The sequence below is a fragment of the Mus musculus genome, chromosome 19 (assembly GCF_000001635.26).
Source record: "Mus musculus strain C57BL/6J chromosome 19, GRCm38.p6 C57BL/6J".
Classification (NCBI taxonomy): domain Eukaryota; kingdom Metazoa; phylum Chordata; class Mammalia; order Rodentia; family Muridae; genus Mus; species Mus musculus.
The window spans coordinates 60,457,660-60,478,911 of NC_000085.6; the positions used below are offsets into that span (position 1 = coordinate 60,457,660).

The 21,252-nt window shown below is 44.2% G+C and overlaps 1 protein-coding gene across 2 annotated transcripts; it reads right to left on the minus strand.

The window, feature by feature from the left end:
• Positions 1 to 7,981: 7,981 nt before the first annotated feature.
• Prlhr (prolactin releasing hormone receptor) lies at positions 7,982 to 11,274 on the minus strand. 2 transcript variants are annotated; one of them, XM_006527057.3, is made up of 2 exons: positions 10,693 to 11,274; positions 7,982 to 10,473 (listed from the first exon to the last, which is right to left on the minus strand). In XM_006527057.3, exon 2 carries the CDS (start codon positions 10,465 to 10,467, stop codon positions 9,355 to 9,357), a length of 1,113 nt encoding a protein of 370 aa, XP_006527120.1. In that variant the 5' UTR covers positions 10,468 to 10,473; positions 10,693 to 11,274; the 3' UTR covers positions 7,982 to 9,354. The 2 variants fall into 2 exon arrangements, with proteins under 2 accessions (XP_006527120.1, NP_963909.2); NM_201615.2 differs by lacking the exon at positions 10,693 to 11,274 and having other exon boundaries at positions 9,074 to 10,645.
• Positions 11,275 to 21,252: the final 9,978 nt, after the last annotated feature.

The following is a 21,252-nucleotide window of genomic DNA, read 5'->3' on the forward strand; positions in this document are numbered from 1 at the left end:
AGTTGTTTTTTATCAGAGTGTTCTAGCACAGCAAGAGAAAGTCTCTAAGAATTATTATTTCTTTAGGGGTGTGTGTGTGTGTGTGTGTGTGTGTGTGTGTGTAACTGAAATGTGTGAACTTTGTAAATCACAATATCATGTCTCCATGCTTAAATGTTGGAAAAGAGGCCCTAGAGAGAAAACTCCATGGTTATTCTCCCAGAGGTCCTGGTTCAATTCCCAGCACCCACATGGCAGTTTGTAACTGTCTGTCACTCCAGTTCCAGGGCACCTGACACCTTCACACAGACATATATGCAACCAAAACACCAATGCACATAAGATAGAAATAAATCTTTTTTTTAAAAAAAAGTGTTGGAAAAGAGTCTTGTTCAAGGCCTAGCTGCCAGAGCTGCAACCAGAAATCTGTAATATGGCCAGTGCTTACCCGGACTAGAGAAACAGCCTGAAATGAAAAGGAACATCAGTTTCATGTTGTGGAGCTGTGACTTGTTCTACCAGCTATGTGTATCCAGAAGTTTTCTTGTCTACAACAAACCTGATCATGTTCCTAGGAGTATATGTTGAATGCAGAGATGTGCACATTTAACCCTGAGTTACTACAGAAACTCAAAGCCAATCACTATTAATGAATAGATCATGAAGACACACATCCTAATGACCTTAACAGTGAACAGGAAAGATTCACACATGGTCCAGCGTTACATTGATTCTTCCTTTGTACAGATAACCTGATTTTAATTCAGGCTTCAGCAGCTGCCCCAGAACATTACCTGATGATTATTATAATGAAGATCTGAGGGATAATGGTCTGATAAATGACTGCCACAATTGTGTGTTTTGTAGGGCATCCCTCCATGCAGCAACACATCCTGCCTCCTCCACTCAAGTAGAAAATAGCCAGCAGCAACACCAGAAAGATGGAGCACGGTAATAAATGTTTGCCAGAGGGAGCAAGGAAAAGGCTTACGAAGGCAGTGAATCCTGCCTCATGCGAGACTTTCTTGCTTGGGAAGCCTCTGCAAAGAGCACAGGTTTGTTTGGCTGAGGAACCAGCTGCCTCACAGAAAAATACTGGTTTTCAACATGCAGGTGTTGACCCCTTTGGGGTGAAATGACCCTTTCGTAGGAGTTGGAAAATGCAGATATTTACATTACAATTCATAACAGTAACAAATTTACAGTTGTGGAGTAACAATGAAAATAATTTTGTGGTTGGGGGGGGGGGGTCACCAAAACATGAGAAACTGCATTAAAGGGTCGAAGCACTGGGAAGGTTGAGAACCACTGCATAAGAGAAAGTCTTTTGCCTGCTCGAGGATGGAAAGCCATCTTGTTTTTACAATCTGAAAGAATTAGCATGATAAAAGAAAAAACTTAAAGTAATTAGGAAAGTTGTAGGTGAATGTGGAGTCTCCTTATGCTATCTCTCATCCATATTTATGGTCTCCACATTTCATGAATATCTTAGGGCGTTAAAAGAAAGAAAGGAAGGTAGGTAGGAATTAACTTTCTGGCAGTTCTCTGCTAAAATCAGTAGTGCTGGCAGCACATAGAATGTGAGTCACAAGACCTGCGGGGGCTGGCAGACATCATTAGTGATCAGTTGTTACTCAGCCCAAAGCTGTAGCTTACCACATCCCAAAAACCAACACACAGACTGGCCTCACTTCTGTTCTTCCCTGAACATGTGTCATCTGTCATGTGTCATGAGGAAAAGACACAATGGAACTTTAATAGGCAGAGCCCAACTGAAGGAAATGGCTCACTGGAAGCAAGCCTTTGAAGGTATACCTCATCCCTGATCCACCATGAACAGCCTCTTCCTCTGTGTGTTCCTGACACTATGATGGTCTGATTCTCCATGGGTCTAGAGCCCATGGCACCAAGCACTGTGGACTGTAGTCACTGAAATCATAAGCCAAAATACCAACTTAATTTTTAATATTTTTAATATTTCTTTATTTTGGAAATGTCTTCCTTTGTGCTGCCTGCATCAGGAATTAGGTCACACTAATGAAAAAAAAGCAGCTAATACATGGCCTCCCTCTTTCCCTGTTGTCATAGGCCTAGAGTTTAGCCCTGAAACTCATTCTTTCTGCTTCTTATTCTAAACCTTCCATAGCTTCCTACTACCTCTCCTAAAGGGCCAGGCTCTTCCGGCTGAATTCCAAGTACAATGTCATTGTTGTTTCAGCTGCAGTCTTTGGAATGTGTAGCCCAGCGCTACCACCTACCATGGTGACATCTTGGCAAATTTTTCAACTTCTCTAAATGTTTGTTTTCCTCTCTGAGAAACAGGAATAATGTGGTAAGAGATAAACAATGTAAGGTCCTTGGCACTGTGCCCAACACATAGCAAAAACAACTAATTTAACCAACTTCATTCATCTTTCAGGGCCAGTCTGTCCCCTCCCGACTTTTGTAAGCTCAGCCTACACTCTTCTGTTCTACACCACCCTGTCCTAATTCTGCTACCTCTGAGGCATGTTGGTCCAAAGCACCCTCTTCAGTTACTTAAGGTTTCAGGCATCTTTTAGAGTCTGAATGGAATGGCATTTTAGCCATGAAGGTTCTAGGAGCCCCAAGGCCAAGTATGAGCCGTACCTCTTTTTAATTTGCATGGCATATGTCATTTTTGTGATCCTTGCACCTGCTGGAAAGTTTCCTGCAAACATAACGTTTGCCACAGGCTCCCTCTCCATAGCGACACTTGGGGCTAGTTCCATTCCTCCTCCAAAGGCTACAGCTCCTCTAGAGACAATCTCCTCCAAATGACCCTTCCTCTTAAAGTTTCAACCCTCTTATTCCCAGACTGAGAGTGATTAAAAAAAAAAAAACCCTCTGGTCCTTCTAACCATAGGTTACTGTCCCATCCTTGTATGTCCCTACACCTCACCTCACATTTATGTAGTGAATGAACCTCTACTATATCTAAATGTGGGTCAAAACACTCAATTGTGATTAGATAAGATAAAGTACTTTGCTCATGGACCTTCTGGATTTATAGCCTCAAAGGAGATACTCCCTGTCACCTTTCTCCTGTGGGAAAGATTCCACCTCTACATTACAGTTAATGCAGGTAGGCAATATTACTCTGATTTGATGGCTAATATTGTCAACTTGACATAGTCTAGAAATCACCTTGGAGAAAAACCTCTGGACATGTCTGTGAGGAAATGTCTAGATTGGGTCACATGATATGGGTGGTATCCTTTCATGACCTGGAGTCTTGAATGAGTTGGGCAGCAGTATTCATCTCTCTCTGCTTCCTGACACATTTAACCAGTTGCTTAATCCCCACCATGAATACCTGGATACACAATCTCTGAGCCAAAATAAGGTTTTCCCTCCACGTGTTGCTTTTCAGATATCTTGTCACAGAGAAAAGTAACTAACACCCCGAGTCTGACCAGATCGTTTCTTCTGGTGCAGGTATACAGGGGAACTGGCCAGGATCAGTCTCAGTATAAGCTTGTCAACTAACTGGTCCTCTTCCAGAAAGTAACACTGGTCTCAAATTTTGCATTTGTATCCTGGAGAGAAATAAAGGGCAGGGCAGGGTGGGGTTGGACTAGGTAGGAAATGGGAATACATTGAAACCTGTCCACAGGAAAGAGTTGTAAAATTGAGAGGTATTGACAAGCATTCTTATTGTCCACCTGCTTATAATACTGAACGGGGATGTTGTGCCCACCACATTTGTCTTACCTAAGGGCAGTGGCTCAGAAGGACAATCTCCTCTCCTCGAAGGACTCTGCTTATGAGTACCCAGGCTGTAGATTGGACAGCAAGTCTGCCCACCATGGGATAACCACTACCTTGAGCCCACTCCTGGGGTGAGAACCTAAGGTAGGTGTGATTGTGCCACCCTAGCACCTAACTTTGATTCCCAGTTCACCCATGAACTCTCAATCTGGTTTTCTCAGTGAAAGGGATTTTTTTCTCCTTTGCCTGGCTGTAACAGAAGGGTCATGGAAATGACAGCAGCATGGCACTCCATTCATCAGTGGCTGTCGTCCAGAAGGAGGATATGTGCTCTGGGACCAGGAGACTTAGCCACCTGCAAGCCAAGAAAATATTTTGTGAGAGCCAAGAGACAAGGCAGAGAATACTTAAAAGCACAGGCCATTTGTTGCTTTTGCTGGATCCTGTTTCTTCACTCCAACATGAGATGCTCAAATGAAACCATTTAACCTTTGACCGTTTGGTCCTCTTGAGAGCCCTCAGTGAGGTTTATGAAGTTAAGGGTCCTGTGAAAATTCTGGCAGATTTCTGAGGCTGAAGCTTGACTGTGAAACAGCAGATAGTAGAACTCCTGGATCCCACAGGGTACAGGCAACACTGTGAACTGCAGCCCTGGACACACCTGGTCTCATGGTACATGCTGTCCTCTATTATGTCGACAATGGAGTCAGTGGTTTCTCCTTTACAAGAACCAAACAGAAGATAAGTGTTTGAATCCTATCATCTCCCTATCCTTAGGGCAGAAGGTATTTTTATTCAGACAGGAGGTATTTTGTAAGTGGATAGTAACAAGTACAAATGGCAAAACAGAGGAATAAAAATGAAAAGGGGGACACTTGAGTAGCAGAGAATAGTTCAAAAACCTGTTAGGAGGCTGGAAAAATGGCTCAGTGCTTAAGAGCACTGGCTGCTCTTCCATATGTCCTGAGTTCAATTCCCAGCAACCACATGGTGGCTCACAATCATCTATAGTAAGATCCAATGTCCTCTCTGGCATGCAGGTGTACATGCAAATAGAGCACTCAAATATCTAAGATATTTAAATATATAAACCTGTTTAAAACCTGTTAGAAATGTCAGTACATGGTTGTCACAATGAGCTTACTGCCTCCAAAGACTGACTTTAAGTGTGTAGGCTTCTTTCTGGTGAACCATGACTAACTCCCATCTGATCTGAACATCTTCCTTTCCCAGTATTTGTACATTAGCTTATTTCATGCTGAAGAGTAGAACCGGGGGACATACGTTCATAAATCCATTTGTAGATGTTTTTTTATTTCACTTTGAGGGAGTATGTGTGTGTACAAATAACCGAATGTGTGCTGCTGCTCTCAAAGGCCAGAAAACAGTGTCAGTTCCCTTGGAGCTGAAATCACAGGCCTTTTGTGAAGCACCCCATGTAGGTGCTGGAATCCAACTCGGGTCTTCATGATTAAGCTGCAAGTATCACTGAGCCATCTCTCTACCCCACCACCATAAATTCATTTTTAGTGCATTTATTTATTTGGGGGTATGGGCGTGCCACAGAATATGTGGAGGTCAGAGAACAAAACTAAAGGGCCTGTTCTCTCTTTCCACCATGTGGATGCTATAATTTAACTTAGATAGTCAGTCTTGGTAGCAAGCACCTTTTTATCAGATGAGCCATCTTGCTGGCCACCCACAAATCCATGTTAAAATTATAACCTATACTCACCAAAAAAAAAAAAAAAAAGAAACTTGTTTTAACTCCACCATTCATGGTTTAAAATGTTATAGATCTTATATATTGACCCATATAGTATATGTTTTTAGAGTTTTCCAATCTATATATGGGAAATGGTTGATAAAATACTGCCCATTAAATGTTTATCTATTTCATGACAGCATAGAAACTCAGCATGAAATCCTCCTCTTCTCTTTTGATGGACTGTGGATTTATGCTCCAACCTCTGAGATAGAAAGATCTTAATACCATACACTAAAATGCTAGCATCATGTAGACTGGGGACAGACGGTCACAGGACAGCCAGCATGAAGAGTTTATCTCTGAAACTAGTAAAAACTGATAAAATCTAGGTTCGCAGTAAGATTTTCTTGGAGTGACTTCGGAGAGGTGTATTAATTCCACAGCTGGAGACTGTGCCACTGTTGTAATATTTATTATGTCAAACACACTACAAGCCCCAGCCTGAGAAACTCCCATGCTGACTCAGCTATAAAGATATCTCACACATATCGCAAAGAAACCAATGGGCAGACATAAATCCATTACAGACAGGCATTCCCAACCTCTCTGTGTGAGGGATAAGTATTGTGTCCATTCTCCACCAAGGGATATTCTTACATGAGTGTCCATGAGGTCAGCTCCTGGCCTTGCATCTGAAAGACTACTAGATGTTCAGGAGTGAGAACCAAAAGTGGTCCAATAGCTCACCAGAGAAAATAAACCTGAAAATGAGCTGCCCTGGTAAAAGAGCAGCCTGAAAAACCATCAGAGCAGCTAGACAAGGTTACATCGCTTGAAGTATTGTTACTTCAGTGTCCCTCACACTTGCTATTCCCAGGTCACTGTTGCCAACACATATTGAAATACTCCCCTGTCAATTCGGTGAGATAAATCTATTGATCATGTGCCAAACTCGAGGCCTGCTGACAATGCTTGCAAAGGGGATTACAGAACCTCCTGTCAGCCTTGGGAAGAAAGGCTGCTGCCAAGTTCCAAGCTGGCTCAGTTCCCAGCTTTGGTCTTGACTCACTTCCTGTAGGAGTAAGCCTGCCTACTTGTCTTAGACACTTGCTACTAACCAAAATGAGTTATGAAATGCAATTCCTATGCATAAGCCTATGCAGATTTCTCTGGAACCCATCTCTGAGAGATGTTTTTACAAGTCAGTTTGTTTGACAAACTGCTTCTAAATAGATATCACATCGGGTAACAATTAATCACTTGCTGTTCAGCTGCCAGCTTCACAATATGCGAAGATGCTTATAAGCACAGCCCAACCCACCACCCTCTTTAGGCTCTCCAGAGGATCTATACAAATGTTTAAAACCTTAAGTCACTGCATGACAAACTGGTGGCAATCTTCCTAGTTTAGGAAGGACGGTTTCTTTTCACAGTGTGACCTTAAACTAATCAGGGAACATTTTATTTATATATTTTTTAACACTTTAACAATGAAGTCTTAGACTATTTCATGGTGGGTAACTTTATAATGCAGTTTAACTAAAACTGAATAACGTTCCTTCTAAACTGATGCTCTACACAGGAACTGCTTGGATGAATGCCTAAATATTCTAATCATGAGGATTATCCTCTAAAGCTGATAGAACAGGGATGGTCTAAAGACTGACTGGGTTGTCTCCAACTGTGATGTAGAACTCACTGTCATGTCCAGATTCTTAGCAACTTCAGTGGGTAACAAGTGAATTGTCACAAAGGCATTTTTGAGCAGGTTTGGAAAACGGGGTCAGTGTTTGGGCTGCACATTAAAATCTCCAAAAGTGCTTTGAAAAATGCAGACTCTCAGACCCCATCTCAAGTCGATTAGATGGGAGGAGGGCTGACAGGGATTGACATCAATGTATTTTGTTTGGCTTGGTTTGTATTTCCCCAGGGGTTCTAAGAGTAGCCATGGCTGAGAGCCAGTAGTTTAAAAAAAAAAAAAAAAGACCAAAATTGACACAATCCCTCTCTAACAAATCCCAGGTTGTAGTCCCCACCTCCACCCCCACCCCCACCCCCATTTCCTGTTCTCTCCACAGGTGCCCATTAAAAATATGCTCTGGCTTAGGAAACACAAAAGCCCATCTCTGGGGTGCTTAGCAAATACAATTTTTTGTAACACTGTGTTTGGGAGAGGGCTGCATCATTAGGGTATAGGTTCTCCATGCTCCAGTCTCTAGATGAAGCTCAAAGTCAATTAGGTGCTACCACCAGAGGTAGTTACCATCTCCCATCTTAACCTGCTTCAACCCTTTTCAGTCTACGGAATGTAACCCTGTAGCTACTAACGACTTCTGGTGCTGCTTAGTGCAGATATTCATACCCCCATCGTCTGTAGATGTGAGAACTAAACCTTTGTCATTTTGGTACCAAACCTCCTCTTATACAGCACGCGGATAAATGAGCTAGTCTCTTTTCAACAGTAATAGAAGAGAGGGGAGACCTTCCTGGAGTGGCACTAGAGCCCCACACACTTGCTACAGACAGTAATTCACATCACACACTTCACAGGCCCTGGGTTGATACTATGTATCTTTTTCCAAAGTTCCTTCTCTCAGCAAACCAGTAGCTGTTTCAGCATCCATTATTGAGGCTCTTGGAAACTGAGGCCCCAAGTACGTTCCTCATTAACAGAATTCTGAAAAGGTTAATGTGCTGATCATCAACCCAGGCTCACACCCAAGAGCCTTCCCTGTTCTTGAAGCCCTGAAAGTGGTTAGCATTTGAACTGTCCATCTTGTGGATGGAAGTTAATTTTTCTGTGCTATCCTTAAGTAATCCGTTCCAGCCCTGGCTTCTAGGCTGATATGTTGCAAGAATCTCCAGGGAGCAGGTGCTGAGCAGTCAGATGGCAGCTGTTGATCTGTTGAAATTCAGCAATTAGAGGATGCAGGAGAATGCTATGGCACACAGTTTACACTGAGCATTTCTTTCTGGTGGTAAACACTGCTTGTGTGTGTGTGCACACACACATATGATGTCTGTCCTCATGGACAGGTACATGTGTCCTTAAGAGAACCACATCTTCCCATTTGCCTGTCTCTATAGTGATTGATTCCTCTCATGTAGCCCAGGCTGGTCTCAGATTCCCTATGTAGCCCAGGATGATCATGAACTGATCCCTTTTCCTCCATTTCTTGGGTCATGGGCTCACAGACATGCACACCCTGTTGTGCAAGACTTGAACCCAGGGCTAGGTGAGCTGTCTACTTACTGACCTGCTTCCTTTATCCTTTCAATATGGTAGCTGAGGAGTTGGAAAGAAGACAAGAATAACACCTCCTGAAATGTAACCTGAAACTGGATTTGTTCTATAAATCCAAATGATTTTAAAATGAAAATCTTTTTGGAACATAAAGATCTTACTCAGGAAATGTTAAAAACCTGGATATTGATTTGGGATCATAGTATGATCTGAAATCAAAGTGAATCCAAGGCTCAGGTAGACAAAACAGTCATTATATCTCAGCTGGGGCCTTTTAAAAAGGTAAAGTGAAAATCTTCACCAACTCCAACACCACATTTAAATTCCACCCACAGTGTACGCAAAGAAAAAAAGAAAGAAAGAAAGAAAGAAAGAAAGAAAGAAAGAAAGAAAGAAAGAAAGAAAGAAAGAGAGAAAGAAAGACCTGCTACTGATTTATTTTTCTGAACCCAGAAAAATAGCTGTTTTGCTTTCAGGGGTAGACCTGATAAATCTGCTTCTCTCTCTCTCCCCAGGCTCTTCTGCTCCAAAGCCCACCTAACATTTCACAGAAACACAAAAACCAGACAAATCAAAAGGGCTGGGTGGGAATTCGCATGTGTTGGCTTAACTTTGGTGCTGGGAATAAGATCTCACGACGACCTCTGGGGCTAAGGGATATGAATTTCCCCAGCTCGGACCTGGCAGAGCGACATCAGATGACCACGCTGACAGTCATGTTCTGGCCATGAGGCACAATCTTGCGGGGCCAGGACAGCAGCATCTTGCGCAGCTCCTCTCGAAAGCTGTCGTGCAGCCATGCATAGATGAAGGGGTTGTAGCAGGCGGAGCTCATAGCAAGCCAGTGGCAGAGTAGCTGCACCAGCCCGAAGGCGTAGGGGTCGATGGCACGCGGGTCCAGGTCTCGCAATAGGTTGAAAATGTGCAGCGGCAGCCAGCAGACCGCGAACACTACCACCACCACCACCAGCAGACAGAAAGTGCGGCGGCGACGCGCTCGGTCCCAGTCAGCTTGACTCTGGGTCACGCTGCCAGGCACCACGCGGTTCCTCAGCTTCACTGACACCCGTACGTAAGACAGGAGGATGGCCAGCAGGGGGAGCAAATAGGTGCCCAGAAGCAGCCCCCAGGCGTAGATCTGGCGTTGGCGCTCCTGCGAGCCCCAGAACTCCTCGCAGAGGCTCACGTCGTGGGGCTTGAGCTCCACATGGTAGGTGTGCACCGCGGCCGGCAGCGCCAGCACTGCAGATAGAGCCCAGATGCCCAGCACCGCGTAGGCGCTGAGCCTCAGTGAAATGCGCCGACGTAGCGGGTGCACCAGAACCACATAGCGGTCCAAGGCGATTGTGGTGAGTGTGAACACCGATACATAGACGGTGACCGGCTGCAGGAAGAAAACCAGATGACACAGGCCTCCACCGAACACCCAGCCCCGAGGTTCAAAGGCATAAGCTAGCGTGAGAGGCACACAGGCGGCACACATGAGCACGTCGGACAAGGCCAGGTTGCCAATGAGGAAGTTGGTCACGTTGTGCAGCCGGCGCACGCGCGCGATCACCAGCACAAGCAGGCAGTTGCCCACCAGACCCACGACCACCACGATGCTGTACAGCATCACGATCAACCCCTTCAGCTGGTGCACCAGCTGCAGGCTCTGGAACGGCGTGACTGCTGCAGCTCGGGGAACCGTTGCAGACAGGTTGCCCTCCGAGGCCTCTGCGCTCTGGTTGGCTGGAGTCGAGCTAGCTGGCAACAGCCCAGAAGACAAATCGGGGTCTCCAGTGGTCTCAGTGGACAGTGAGGTCATGGCTACCTGTTCAAAGGTAATCAAAGTTGTCACTTTCCATCTTCCCTCGTGTACCTTTTCCCACCACCCAACTCCTCTCTTGGACACAAGACCCAGAACATCAAGCGCAATGAATGTTGTCCTTCCAGTTCTATAAAAATAAGCCTAACACAGGTTCTTTAAACAGCTCCTATTCGTGGATAGCTCTCGCGGTCCCCGGAAGGCAGACCGGGGAGCTGGCCCTACCTGTGAGCAGGCTTGGCTGGCGGGAAAAGGCTCTCAAAGGCGGGAGCAGACCGCCTGCTGTTCCTCAGGGGTCCTCAGCCAACAATGGACGCTCGCTCGGGTTGCTCTCTTCTACTAACGGATTCAGTAGTTCCCAGTGGGTCAGCAGCTTGTGAGGGGTCTGGGAGCTCCTCCCCTCCACCTCTTCCTGACTTCAGCTCTCCCTTCAATGGAAGATGGGGGCGGAGCTTACTGCCCAACTCTGTGCTTAAGAGGAGCAGCATGTGTAGTAGGAATAAGCAAGAAAGGGGGTGGGGCCAGGAACCTGGGCCCCACGCTCCAGGGTGATCTCCACTTCGGAAGTGTGCAGTGCCCCTGGAGAAGCTGTTCCAGAGGGGCGTGTCCCAGGGGATGACAGAGGAGGTGCGGGAAGCGCCAATTTGTGATGTCCACCAGGTGTAGTCTCCAAAGGCTGAGAGGATTTGGAAATAGGGAAATGTAGATAAACTAGGGAGTGAAGGGAAGTCCTCACAGGACAGCTCCAGATCCTGCAGAGCTCCAACTGCAGCTGACAGAGTCGCTAGAGTTTGGGGTCTAGCAGAGCTTTGTTATGCTGCACCTGTCGCTGGTCAGGGATTTTAGGGCTCTAGCACTCCAGTGTATCCTTTGAGCCTTTTGCAGGTGTGGTGGCCAGAGTTTCCTCTCAAAGGGAAAAAATCAGCACCACGGGCAGCTCCCCAGTGCTGTGTGGGTACGGCGCAAGGGGGCTCGCGACAATCGAAATTACTGCAGCTCTGTGGATCTGAGGCTTGCTCCCTGGAGCAAAAAAAAAAAAAGAAGTGCAGGATGGAGATTGAAGGGTGACTTTGGCTCCGATATGGATCATCACCAGGGACCGTGCCATCATTTACCTCCCTAGCTCAGAAAAACGCAGCCATCAGGCCAGTTTGTGCTCTATAAATTCACCCCAATATCTGAACCCTGCCACTCTTTGCTCATTTCTCTTTGTCGCTACAGCAACCCAAGGCGCCACCTGTCCTAGCAGAGATTGTTGAGTTCCTGACTTTCTTGTCCTCCTAGAATAAAAGCCCTTCCTATGTCGGTTTAGATATTTTTTTCTTTTTTACGTACTAGCGGTTGCAGGGTTTCAGAAAGAATAACAAAGGTGACATTTGAAAAGGTTAAGTTTCATAAGATCTTTAGTAGCATGAAGTTGTCACTGAAATATAAGTTAAGCTGCACAGTGAGAGGTCTGTCAGGAAAGGGGCTTTGTAACCACCCTGTTCAGAAGCCAGGGCTTCTGAAGGAGGCTGAGTTTCAATGTCTAGTCCTCTCTGGTAAGCCCTACTTTAGCCTCTGGGGCTTCAGATATCTCAGTTCTACTAGAAAGCTTTAACAAGTCATTCCACTCTTGAAATTCCAGTGAGTCACTCACACAAGAAGAAAAGTCAGTTATAGCACAAAAGCTACCCATTATTGTGCTATTTCCACTCTACACCCACACTCTCTGAGCGATAATACATGTAGCAGAAACCAGTATGAAAGTCAGAGTGGTAAGTAGTTCACGTGTGTACTGGGGCACTTTCCAGAGAAGGTAATTTACCACTTGCCAAATAAATCTGGTAAAGGACTATAAACACTGGCAAAGCTAATAAGTAACGTGGCTGGGATTTCTATCCAGATCTGCCTTACTTCAGAGAAAACCTCTGTGTGTATGTGTGTGTATGTGTGTGTGTGTGTGTGTGTGTGTGTGTGTGTGTGTGTGTGTATGTGTGTGTGTGTGCATGTGTATGTCTGTGTTTGTGTGTATGCATGTGTGTGGGCATGTGTCTCTGTGTGTGTGGTGAGTGTGTGTGTATGCATATATGTGCATGTGTATGTCTGTGTATGTGTGTATACATGTGTGTGGGCATGTGTCTCTGTGTGTGTATCTGTGTGTGTGTCAGTGTGTGTCTGTGTGGTAAGTGTGTGTGTATGTTTGTATGCATGTGTGTGCATATGTGTATCTGTATTATGTGTGTGGGCATATGTCTCTGTGTATGTGTGTGTCTGTGTGTCTCTGTGCGTGCGTGCGTGTGTGCGTGTGTGTGTGTGTGTGTGTGTGTGTGTGTACATGTGGACCTCTGGTATCATTCTTCAAAAGCTGTTGTTATTGTTGTTTTGATACTAGTACTCTCACAGGGATCTAGGGATCACTAATTAGCCTAGATAGACCAGTCATTGGGCCTCAAAGGATCTGCCTGTCTCCATCTGAGGTTACAAGTGCACACTACCATGACAGGCTTTTTACAGGAGCCTAGGGATTGAACACAGGTCCTCATACTTGTGTATCAATCACCTCAGCAACCTCCCCAGACCCCAACTGCTGAATTTTAGTGTCCATGCCTGAATAACAGGTGAACCTGCCCAGACTGAAAAGACAGCATATTCAAATAGACCTGTGAGAAGATACTCTAAAAAAATGTTTCATTGAGGAAAGCTACAGAAAATCTAATCGTAAATTCAACCTTATCATGGTCAAATTCAAAAGATGTTTATGCTTAATCCAAAACATCTCTTCTATCTCATATAGGAGAAAGAATCTTGGGCCATATGAACTTCAAGGAGTATTTGCTAATAATGGCTGTTATGGTTTGAATTAGTATCTTCCAAAGGCCTGTATATTAAAGACTGGGTCTCTAACCAATGGTATAACAGGGAGGTGAAGGAACCTTTAGCGGGTGAAGTTTAATGGGAGGAAGTTAGGTGACTTAAGAGAATGATGACAGGAACCTAGCCTCTTCCTCCCTAACCCTTTCTGCTTTCTGGAAACAATGAGGTGGGGCCACTTGCTCCAACACTCACTATCTGCAAAACCTTTACTTTTTATAACTTGGTTATCTCAATCATCCCACTACAGTAATGAAAATCTGCCTGACAGTAGATGCAGACATGATGCAGACAAACAGAAGACAAGGACAACAGAAACAAAGACTTGTCTCTACTTTCCCCACTCAAAGAGCTAGGGTTATAAACACATGCCACCATGCCTTGTTTTACAAGGTGTTGGAGGATCCACACTCAGGTCCTTGTGTTTGTGCAGCTACTTATATACCTATACACAGAAAAAAAAAAGCAATTATCTAAATCTTGTCTAAGTTTAGGCAGTCACAGAGCAGATACTCTCTTGCATATGAGTTTATCCAGACCCATCCTTGGTGTGTTCCAAGACCCAAATATTCCCTTGGCTCATAGGTTGAACCCCTTACCAGCTCTAGAAGACTGCACAAGAGCTACCTAGAGCAGATAGCCATCCGTGGCAGGCAGTGTAGGAGCGAGAGTAATAGCATAGCTTAAGAAAGTAAAGAAAACTCACATATTTAATTTAGATGTCTCTGAAAAAGGACTGACTAGAACTTTTCTTTTCTGTCTGGATTTTTCTTCTTGTCCTACCAAAATTCAAAAGCTAGACTCAAAGGGCCCATTGTCCCCTTACTCAAAGGTATCCCTGAAGTGTCATTTAAGGCTGCCTCATTTCAATCTGGAGTCAGTATTGAGTCCCAGAGTTTTGACTGAGTGCTTGGGCAAGCACTATGCTCTAAAATCTGAAAGACTGGGTGGTGCCAACTTTTACAGGAAGGAAACTTAATCTAAGAAAGTCTCCATCCACTCCCATGTCAAGTTCAGAGGATAGGTAAAAGCAACTATTTTTGTTTTCACGAGTCACCACTTGGATTGTTCTTACTGTAGTCAGACTCTGGGTAGACTCTAGGCAATCTTGAGGGACAAAGGTGACCATCCCAGCATAGCCTCTGAATAGAAAACACTCAAAACAAATATTCCTTCATTTTGTAATATGGATTACTTGCATGAGATTGACTTTGTGCTAATGAAAATTTGCTGGGTTTTAGTCATTGTTTCCCAGGCACGAAAAACCCTGGGCCAGATGTTGTAAGAGTAATCAGAAGCAAAAATAATTGTTTAAAGACATTACCACCTAAAATTCTGCAGCCCAATGAGTAAGAGAGAGATCTACAAAAATTGCAGGGATATAGGAACTGTGATAAATGCTGCCCCCACATGCAATGCAATGAAGAGGCTAATGATCACTGGGAAGTCATCAGATTAGCCTTCATTATTAGAGCTGTGTTCGCTATCTATCATAGATCATATATCTTTTAATGTGCAATGGATTTTAAAGCACACTCAACCTCTTTACCCAGCTGCATCAACCTCATATGTCTTGCTTAGACATGCTGCTCTTCCCATGTTTATGTGTACTGCATACCACAGATAGGCCCATAATGATTCCCACGAGTTACTTATATGCTCAGGATGAATGAAAAGCAGTGCTCTTCACGAATCACTTGAATAAATAAGTGGGAAACAGTGTTCTTCATGCCTCCAGAATCATTTGAATGAATGAATCACTTGAATTAATGAATAGGAAGCAGAGTTCTTCAAACGTTCTTCAGCCAGTACTTTGCATCAGGAAGCTGTATTTCCTGCTTTAGCAACTTACTCAGTGTCTATCTTCCTGGAGATGCACTGCCAACCACCTCCCATTGCCTTGCCAATCTCTAAGTGGAGCAACATGCTGGGCTGCTAGATGGCACTGCCCCTTTCTCTTTCTGGATCATTTGTATTCAATTTTGAAGCGTATGTCTTCTTAGTATGCCAGGGATCCACAAGTAACGCTGATGGCCAGATGGAAGGTGTTGTCTGTTTATTGATGTGATTATCCAGTTTTAGAGGGAAGCCTGGGCACACTGAGTTCTTTCCAGCTGAATGTGGGTTATATTTTCCTCTACACAGGAAGTATTCTATGACACTGGACTTGCACTATCCTGAAAGATCCAGGGCCCAGCCAGGACATCCCAACCCATGTAATTGTGGTTCCTATGCTTAATTCTTCCCCACCTCAATTAATTCCACCTAGAAACTCCCTCATAGATATGCCCAGAAATTTGTCTTCTGGGTGATTATAGGTCCTTTCAGGTTGATAATTAATACTAGCCATCATAGCCCTATTTGCCCTCACTGACTCTCTTAGCAGTAGCCCTCCTAAGAAGGCATCTAGGCCTGCCCATAATGGTGAGCACTGTCATAGCAAAATGCCCCTATCCACCAAGTGCCACCAGCACTACACCAGCTTTGTAGGTTCATGGAGTGGTTTGAATGAGAATGTCCCCTACATGTGACTCTCAGTCAGTAGCACTGTTTGGGGAGATTTAGGAAGTGTGTGACTTGGAGTGGGCTTTGAGATTAAAAAGCTTCATGCCACTCCAGTTTGCTCTCTCTGCTTCAAGCTAGTGGTTCAAGATGTGAGCTCTCAGGTCAGGCGTGGTAGCCCACACCTTTAATTCCAGCACTCAGGAGGCAGAGGCAGGCGGATTTCTGAGTTTGAGGCCAGCCTGGTCTACAAAGTGAGTTCCAGGACAGCCAGGGCTATACAGAGAAACCCTGCCTCCGGGGCGGGGGGTAAGGGGGCGGGGGATGTGAACTCTCAGCTTCCTGTTCTCACCTCCATGGCTGTACTTGCTGCTAGGCCTCCCTATTATTATGGCTCTCCCGCAAGCCAAATTAAACTCTTCCATAAGTTGGGTTTGGTCATGGTGTTTTATAACAATAGAAAAGAAGTTAATACAGTCCACATGTACATAGAGATATGTATACATCCCATAAATGTGTAATATCTGTGAAAGACATAAAGAACCAGTGAGGGAGAGAGAGAACTGAAAATACAAGTTTATGGAGGCTACATACAGGAGCACAGGCACACCAGGAGGTCCACCTCATTCAATCACTAACCTTCTATACAGAGATGAGTTGAATCTCATGGTGGGGAGAGTTCCTGTGAGGCTCTTATGAACCACTTGCAACCTCCAGAAAGAAATCATGATAGACACAATCTCATGAGGAACTCCTGTTGGTCATCTCAGCTGTTGTACTTCAAGATAACCATGGTCATGTTTAACTCAGAAGAAGCAGTTACATCACAGGGATTAATTGGAACTGAACATGGAGGTGGATACTTTGGGCTTTAAAAAAGCATATTTATGTATCTGTTCGTTGTGGTACATGTGTTTCCAGGGATAGAACTAAGGCAGTCTGGTTTGGAGGCAAGTACCTTTACTCACTGAGACATCTTGCTGGCCCCTTACCTGTGTTTAATTAAACAAGAGAATGTGTTTGTTTCCTATTATGTCATGAAAATTCATTTGAAAGGGGAAAGATGGAATAGATAGACAGACAGAAAACATTGTGTGTTGCCCTTCTTGTATCTACTGCATAGTGTCAGGTTATGGGGAAGGGGCTGGAGCCACTTCTGAACTCTGCAAGTAGGAGGGCTGGTTGGGGTAGTTTGTGCTCTCTAGCCCTGGCAAGCATCCAGGACTCCATGGATTCTCCACCTCCTGCCAGGCTACAGAAGTTTGTTCTCACACCTGAGTGAGTCAGAAAAACCCATTCTGCTTGTTATCAGTTCAATTTCCCAGTCTGTACCTTTGGTAGCTCTGACTGATTGAGTCTGTCTTGTGTTCCAGCCATTCATATTTGTAATAAGCCTTAGAGTTGACTCTGTGGAAAGCAGACCATGGCCTACACCATGAAAAACAAAACAAAACAAACACAACAACAAAAACCACAATACTTTCCTGTTTTCTCTTTCTTAAGATGTTGCTTCACAATCTCTGTAAGTTTAAAAGCCTGGCTGTTTCCCTGGTGACAAAGACCCCCCTTAACAAGCCAAAGCACTGGGAAGATGTGCTCCCAGGGACAGTTAACCTGCCCCACTGCTGTCCCAGAATGGTGGGGGAGCAGGAGTGAATGTGTGTGTGTGTGTGTGTGTGTGTGTGTGTGTGTGTGTGTGTGTGTGTGTGCGTGCGTGCGAGAGAGAGAGAGAGAACTCATGCATTCATTGCATGTATGTACATATGTCTGACAAAGTTACAAAAACTGAAAAGGAAAAAGGAAGAAAATAAAAGAAAGAGTCTCTATCCCAGATATAACCTCTGGATGGAGCTGACTGTGTCCAGATAATGAAGTGAGGCAAAATTAGAAAAGTGTCTGCTGGGCTCACAACTGTTTTGTGGGGAGATATACTAGTGGAAATCTAAATGGAGATCTTCTTTGGGTCAAGGTCTCCATTTGAATGTGTCTACAAATTGCTCTTCACAACCAAATGTCATAATGCAGATAACAAATGGGTTTTGCCATTCATAAAAGCCATTTCTGGTTGTTAATACAGGATGGTTGAAATTGAAATAGGAAAGCAAGTTGGCTAGTCCCTGCTGTTGGGGTAGTATGCAGTCTAAATGGCCTTCAAGTGTTTTGTTTTGATTTCCATGTTTATTTGCATAATTGGGGATCTGCATGTATTGTCTACTCCTGATAAACAGAGGTAGAAACATGCCATCCATATTACTGATGGCTGCATGCCCATGAGGGCCCAGCTGGAAGCTAAAATCAAAGTTGTGTGAGCTCCTGAGTGGTGGGTCTTCTGGCTTTGCCACCATGCTTTCCCCACCATGGTGGATTAGACCCTCAAATAGTGGGAAGAAGCAAATCCTTCCTTAAGTTGTTTTGTCAGGTGTTTGTTTTGTCAGGTGTTTTACAGGTGTATTTTCAGGTATTTTGTTAGGTATTTTCTTAGTTATTAAATATAACTAACAAAAGTTCCAAATTACCCTCACTAGTACCCCATGACCTTCCATTCTGGTCATTGAACTACAGGGGAACATTCTATATGTCTTGGTTACTGTAATGGTTTGTGAAAGTGGGGAAATGAGCTGCTATTGATGTCAGGGAAGGTGGGCAGCATTGTTTGGGGATGATGAAGTGCCACATCCTTCCTTGCATTTTCTCTTTTCTTCTGGTGAGTACCCACATTTGCCCAGAGCTTACATGGGCACCAAAAACTTGTCATTCCTTACCTAGCACACAGCCAATCAGAGCTTTATGAGGCTCTGGGAAGGACAAAATCTCTAAGGACGAATGCCATCTCTCCAATCAGGACCTTGGTATACTGCACATCATATATGTACTGCTTGTCACCTGGTCTTGGGCTCAGCAGAGGAACTGAACCTCTATTTTAGTCTACTTTTAAGTTCAAATGTCCATAGGAGAACATTGGGAGAACATTCTCCCTGTGAGAGACTAAGCACCATCTGCCCTCTCTTCACGAGGTCCCAGTGACAAACTGAAGTTCACTTGCACTGAAGCTCACCCTGGAGAAACAATGAGTTTATTAGAATTACTTATGAGGTGTGTGAGAAGTTATTGACAGGGACTGAACATAGATGACCCTACAACAGCCACACTGGAAGATGATGGCTATGCCCCTCATCTTAATCTTCCCCAGCCTATATATTCTAACCCTTCTCCAAGATCCCAAGGCCATGTGAAACTAAAACAACATTTCATTCAATTGGATGGAAAGAATGGCTACATATTCAAGTGTGCATCACATAACCCTCCTTGTCCAAGCTTCTATGAAAGAACATCAGCAGTCAAGAAGCCCAGTTTTCATGATCTTCTGCAAGCAGGCATTTTTGGAGTTATGAAAATGATAGCAGTTTGAGGACGGTCACCTACAACTGATACTTCATGTAAACCCAATTTATGGCTAATTCAAAGTCTTGGGCCAAAATGTAGCTCACTCAACCCAGTGGATCAGTAAGGCCTGCCCAAGGATCTCCCACTAAACCTTGGAAGCAAACTGTAAGAAGTAGAGGGTAAAGTTCTGTGTTGACAAACCAGGACAGATGGGTATAGATCTCCATAGTGACTGTGCCCACTCAGGTCACCCAGGACAAGCTCTGGGATCTCTGCTTGTCCCACCATTAGCTGCATCTCATCTTGCCTTCCCATGCATAATTACTTAGACACATAAGCTCCTTCTGGTGTCATTTCTAGTATGAGAAGACCCTGTCCTACTTGGTCCATGGTTGCAATGGTTATATCCCTGAAAAGGTCTTTAAGGTGATTGGCCAATGAATCCCTCGCCTGTCCTTGATTCTCTACCAACTCTGATGGTCTAGAATTCAGACATTGTAGTCCTGAGATGCTCCTGAGTTGCTCTAGTTGTTTTCAAGCCTCATGAAATATGTGTGTGTGTGTGTGTGTGTGTGTGTGTGAGAGAGAGAGAGAGAGAGAGAGAGAGAGAGAGAGAGAGAGAGAGAGAGAGAGAGAGAGAGAGAGAGAAGGGAGAAGGTTAGCTGTCATTCGGTTAGCACCATCCACCTTGGTTTTGGGTTTTTGTTATTATTGCTTTGTTTTGTTTCAGACAGCATCTCTCACTGGTCTAGAATTCCCCAGGTAGGCTAGGCTAACTAGTCAGTAATCCCCAGAACTGAAATTACAAACATACCCCTACAAAACCCTGATTTTTACAAAAATTCTGGGACTCTGACGCAGGTACTTATGCTGTGAAATCGAGCATTTTACCAGCCCAATTAGCTCCCTGGCCATCTAGGTGTCCTGTTCAGTAGCACTTAATCTTTTCTTCCCACAGCCCTGCCCTTCCTGGGCAGGATATGTAGGAAACAATCCCAGGCCCTGGACTCAAGGACCCTATCAAGGTTTTCACTCTCTTGCTTCAGACAGTGAGAGGAAAGTCAGTCTACATAATCTCTGGCAGTCTTCAGAGTTTAGCAAGTGTGGTTTTGTTCAATTCTATGACTCAACGAATTTAATCAAAACAATGGCTCACCCCTAACCACAGGTGCTTTCTATTTCGAAGCTATGCTGTTTCCAATAGTGCTTGCATGCAGGGTTAGAATAATTGTTTTATGATCACTGTTCTTTCCTGACTACTTTCCTTGTATATCTTACAATTCATAATTCACAAACATAATCAACAAATGCAGTAGTTTTCTTTCATCAAATCAACAAGGATAAACACAGCTACAGGGTTCTCTGAGATATTTTTATGCAAGTATCTTCATTAACAAAAAGAAAAGACATAGAATGCAAGGCAAAGACAGTTTCCTAGGAAACTGTCACAAAGCTAAAGTGTAGCAGCTGACAATCATGAACATGCCAGACTCAAGAGCTTGCCTTTGTTTCTCCCATTCATTCTTTATTTGTTCAGCATTTTATTTTGAAAACAGAGTCTCAAGTAGCCTAGGATGGCCTCAGGCTCAATATGCATTGAAGGATAACCTTGAACTTGTGATCCTTCTGCCTCTATCTCAAAGTGCTAGGACCACAGGTGTGCACCAGTAGTACATGTAGCACTGGAGATCAAACACAGGATGTTCTCAGCCCATATTTATTTATTTATTTTTATACTTAGATGTATGTGCATGTAAACACATGTGTGCATATTTGACACATAGTGCACATGTAGAAGTCAGGGAGAAATTTGGAGAAGCCAGTGTTCTTCTTCTACCATGTGGTTCCCAATGATCAAACTCAGGTTGTCAACTGACTTGGCCACAAGTGTCCTTACCTCCTAAAGCATCTCTCTGCAGCCCTCACCATTAACTGGCCTACTGAAAATGGCCTTTCATGTTTCAGAGACTCCAGTCAGTCTAGGCCACCTGAATTTCGATCTGCAGTCCAAGAAGACCTCAGAGAATGGTCTGCAGCATCCCTTTT

Excerpts from the sequence above, each read along its gene's own strand:
- Prlhr (XM_006527057.3), bottom strand. The coding sequence starts at position 10,467 with ATGACCTCACTGTCCACTGAGACCACTGGAGACCCCGATTTGTCTTCT.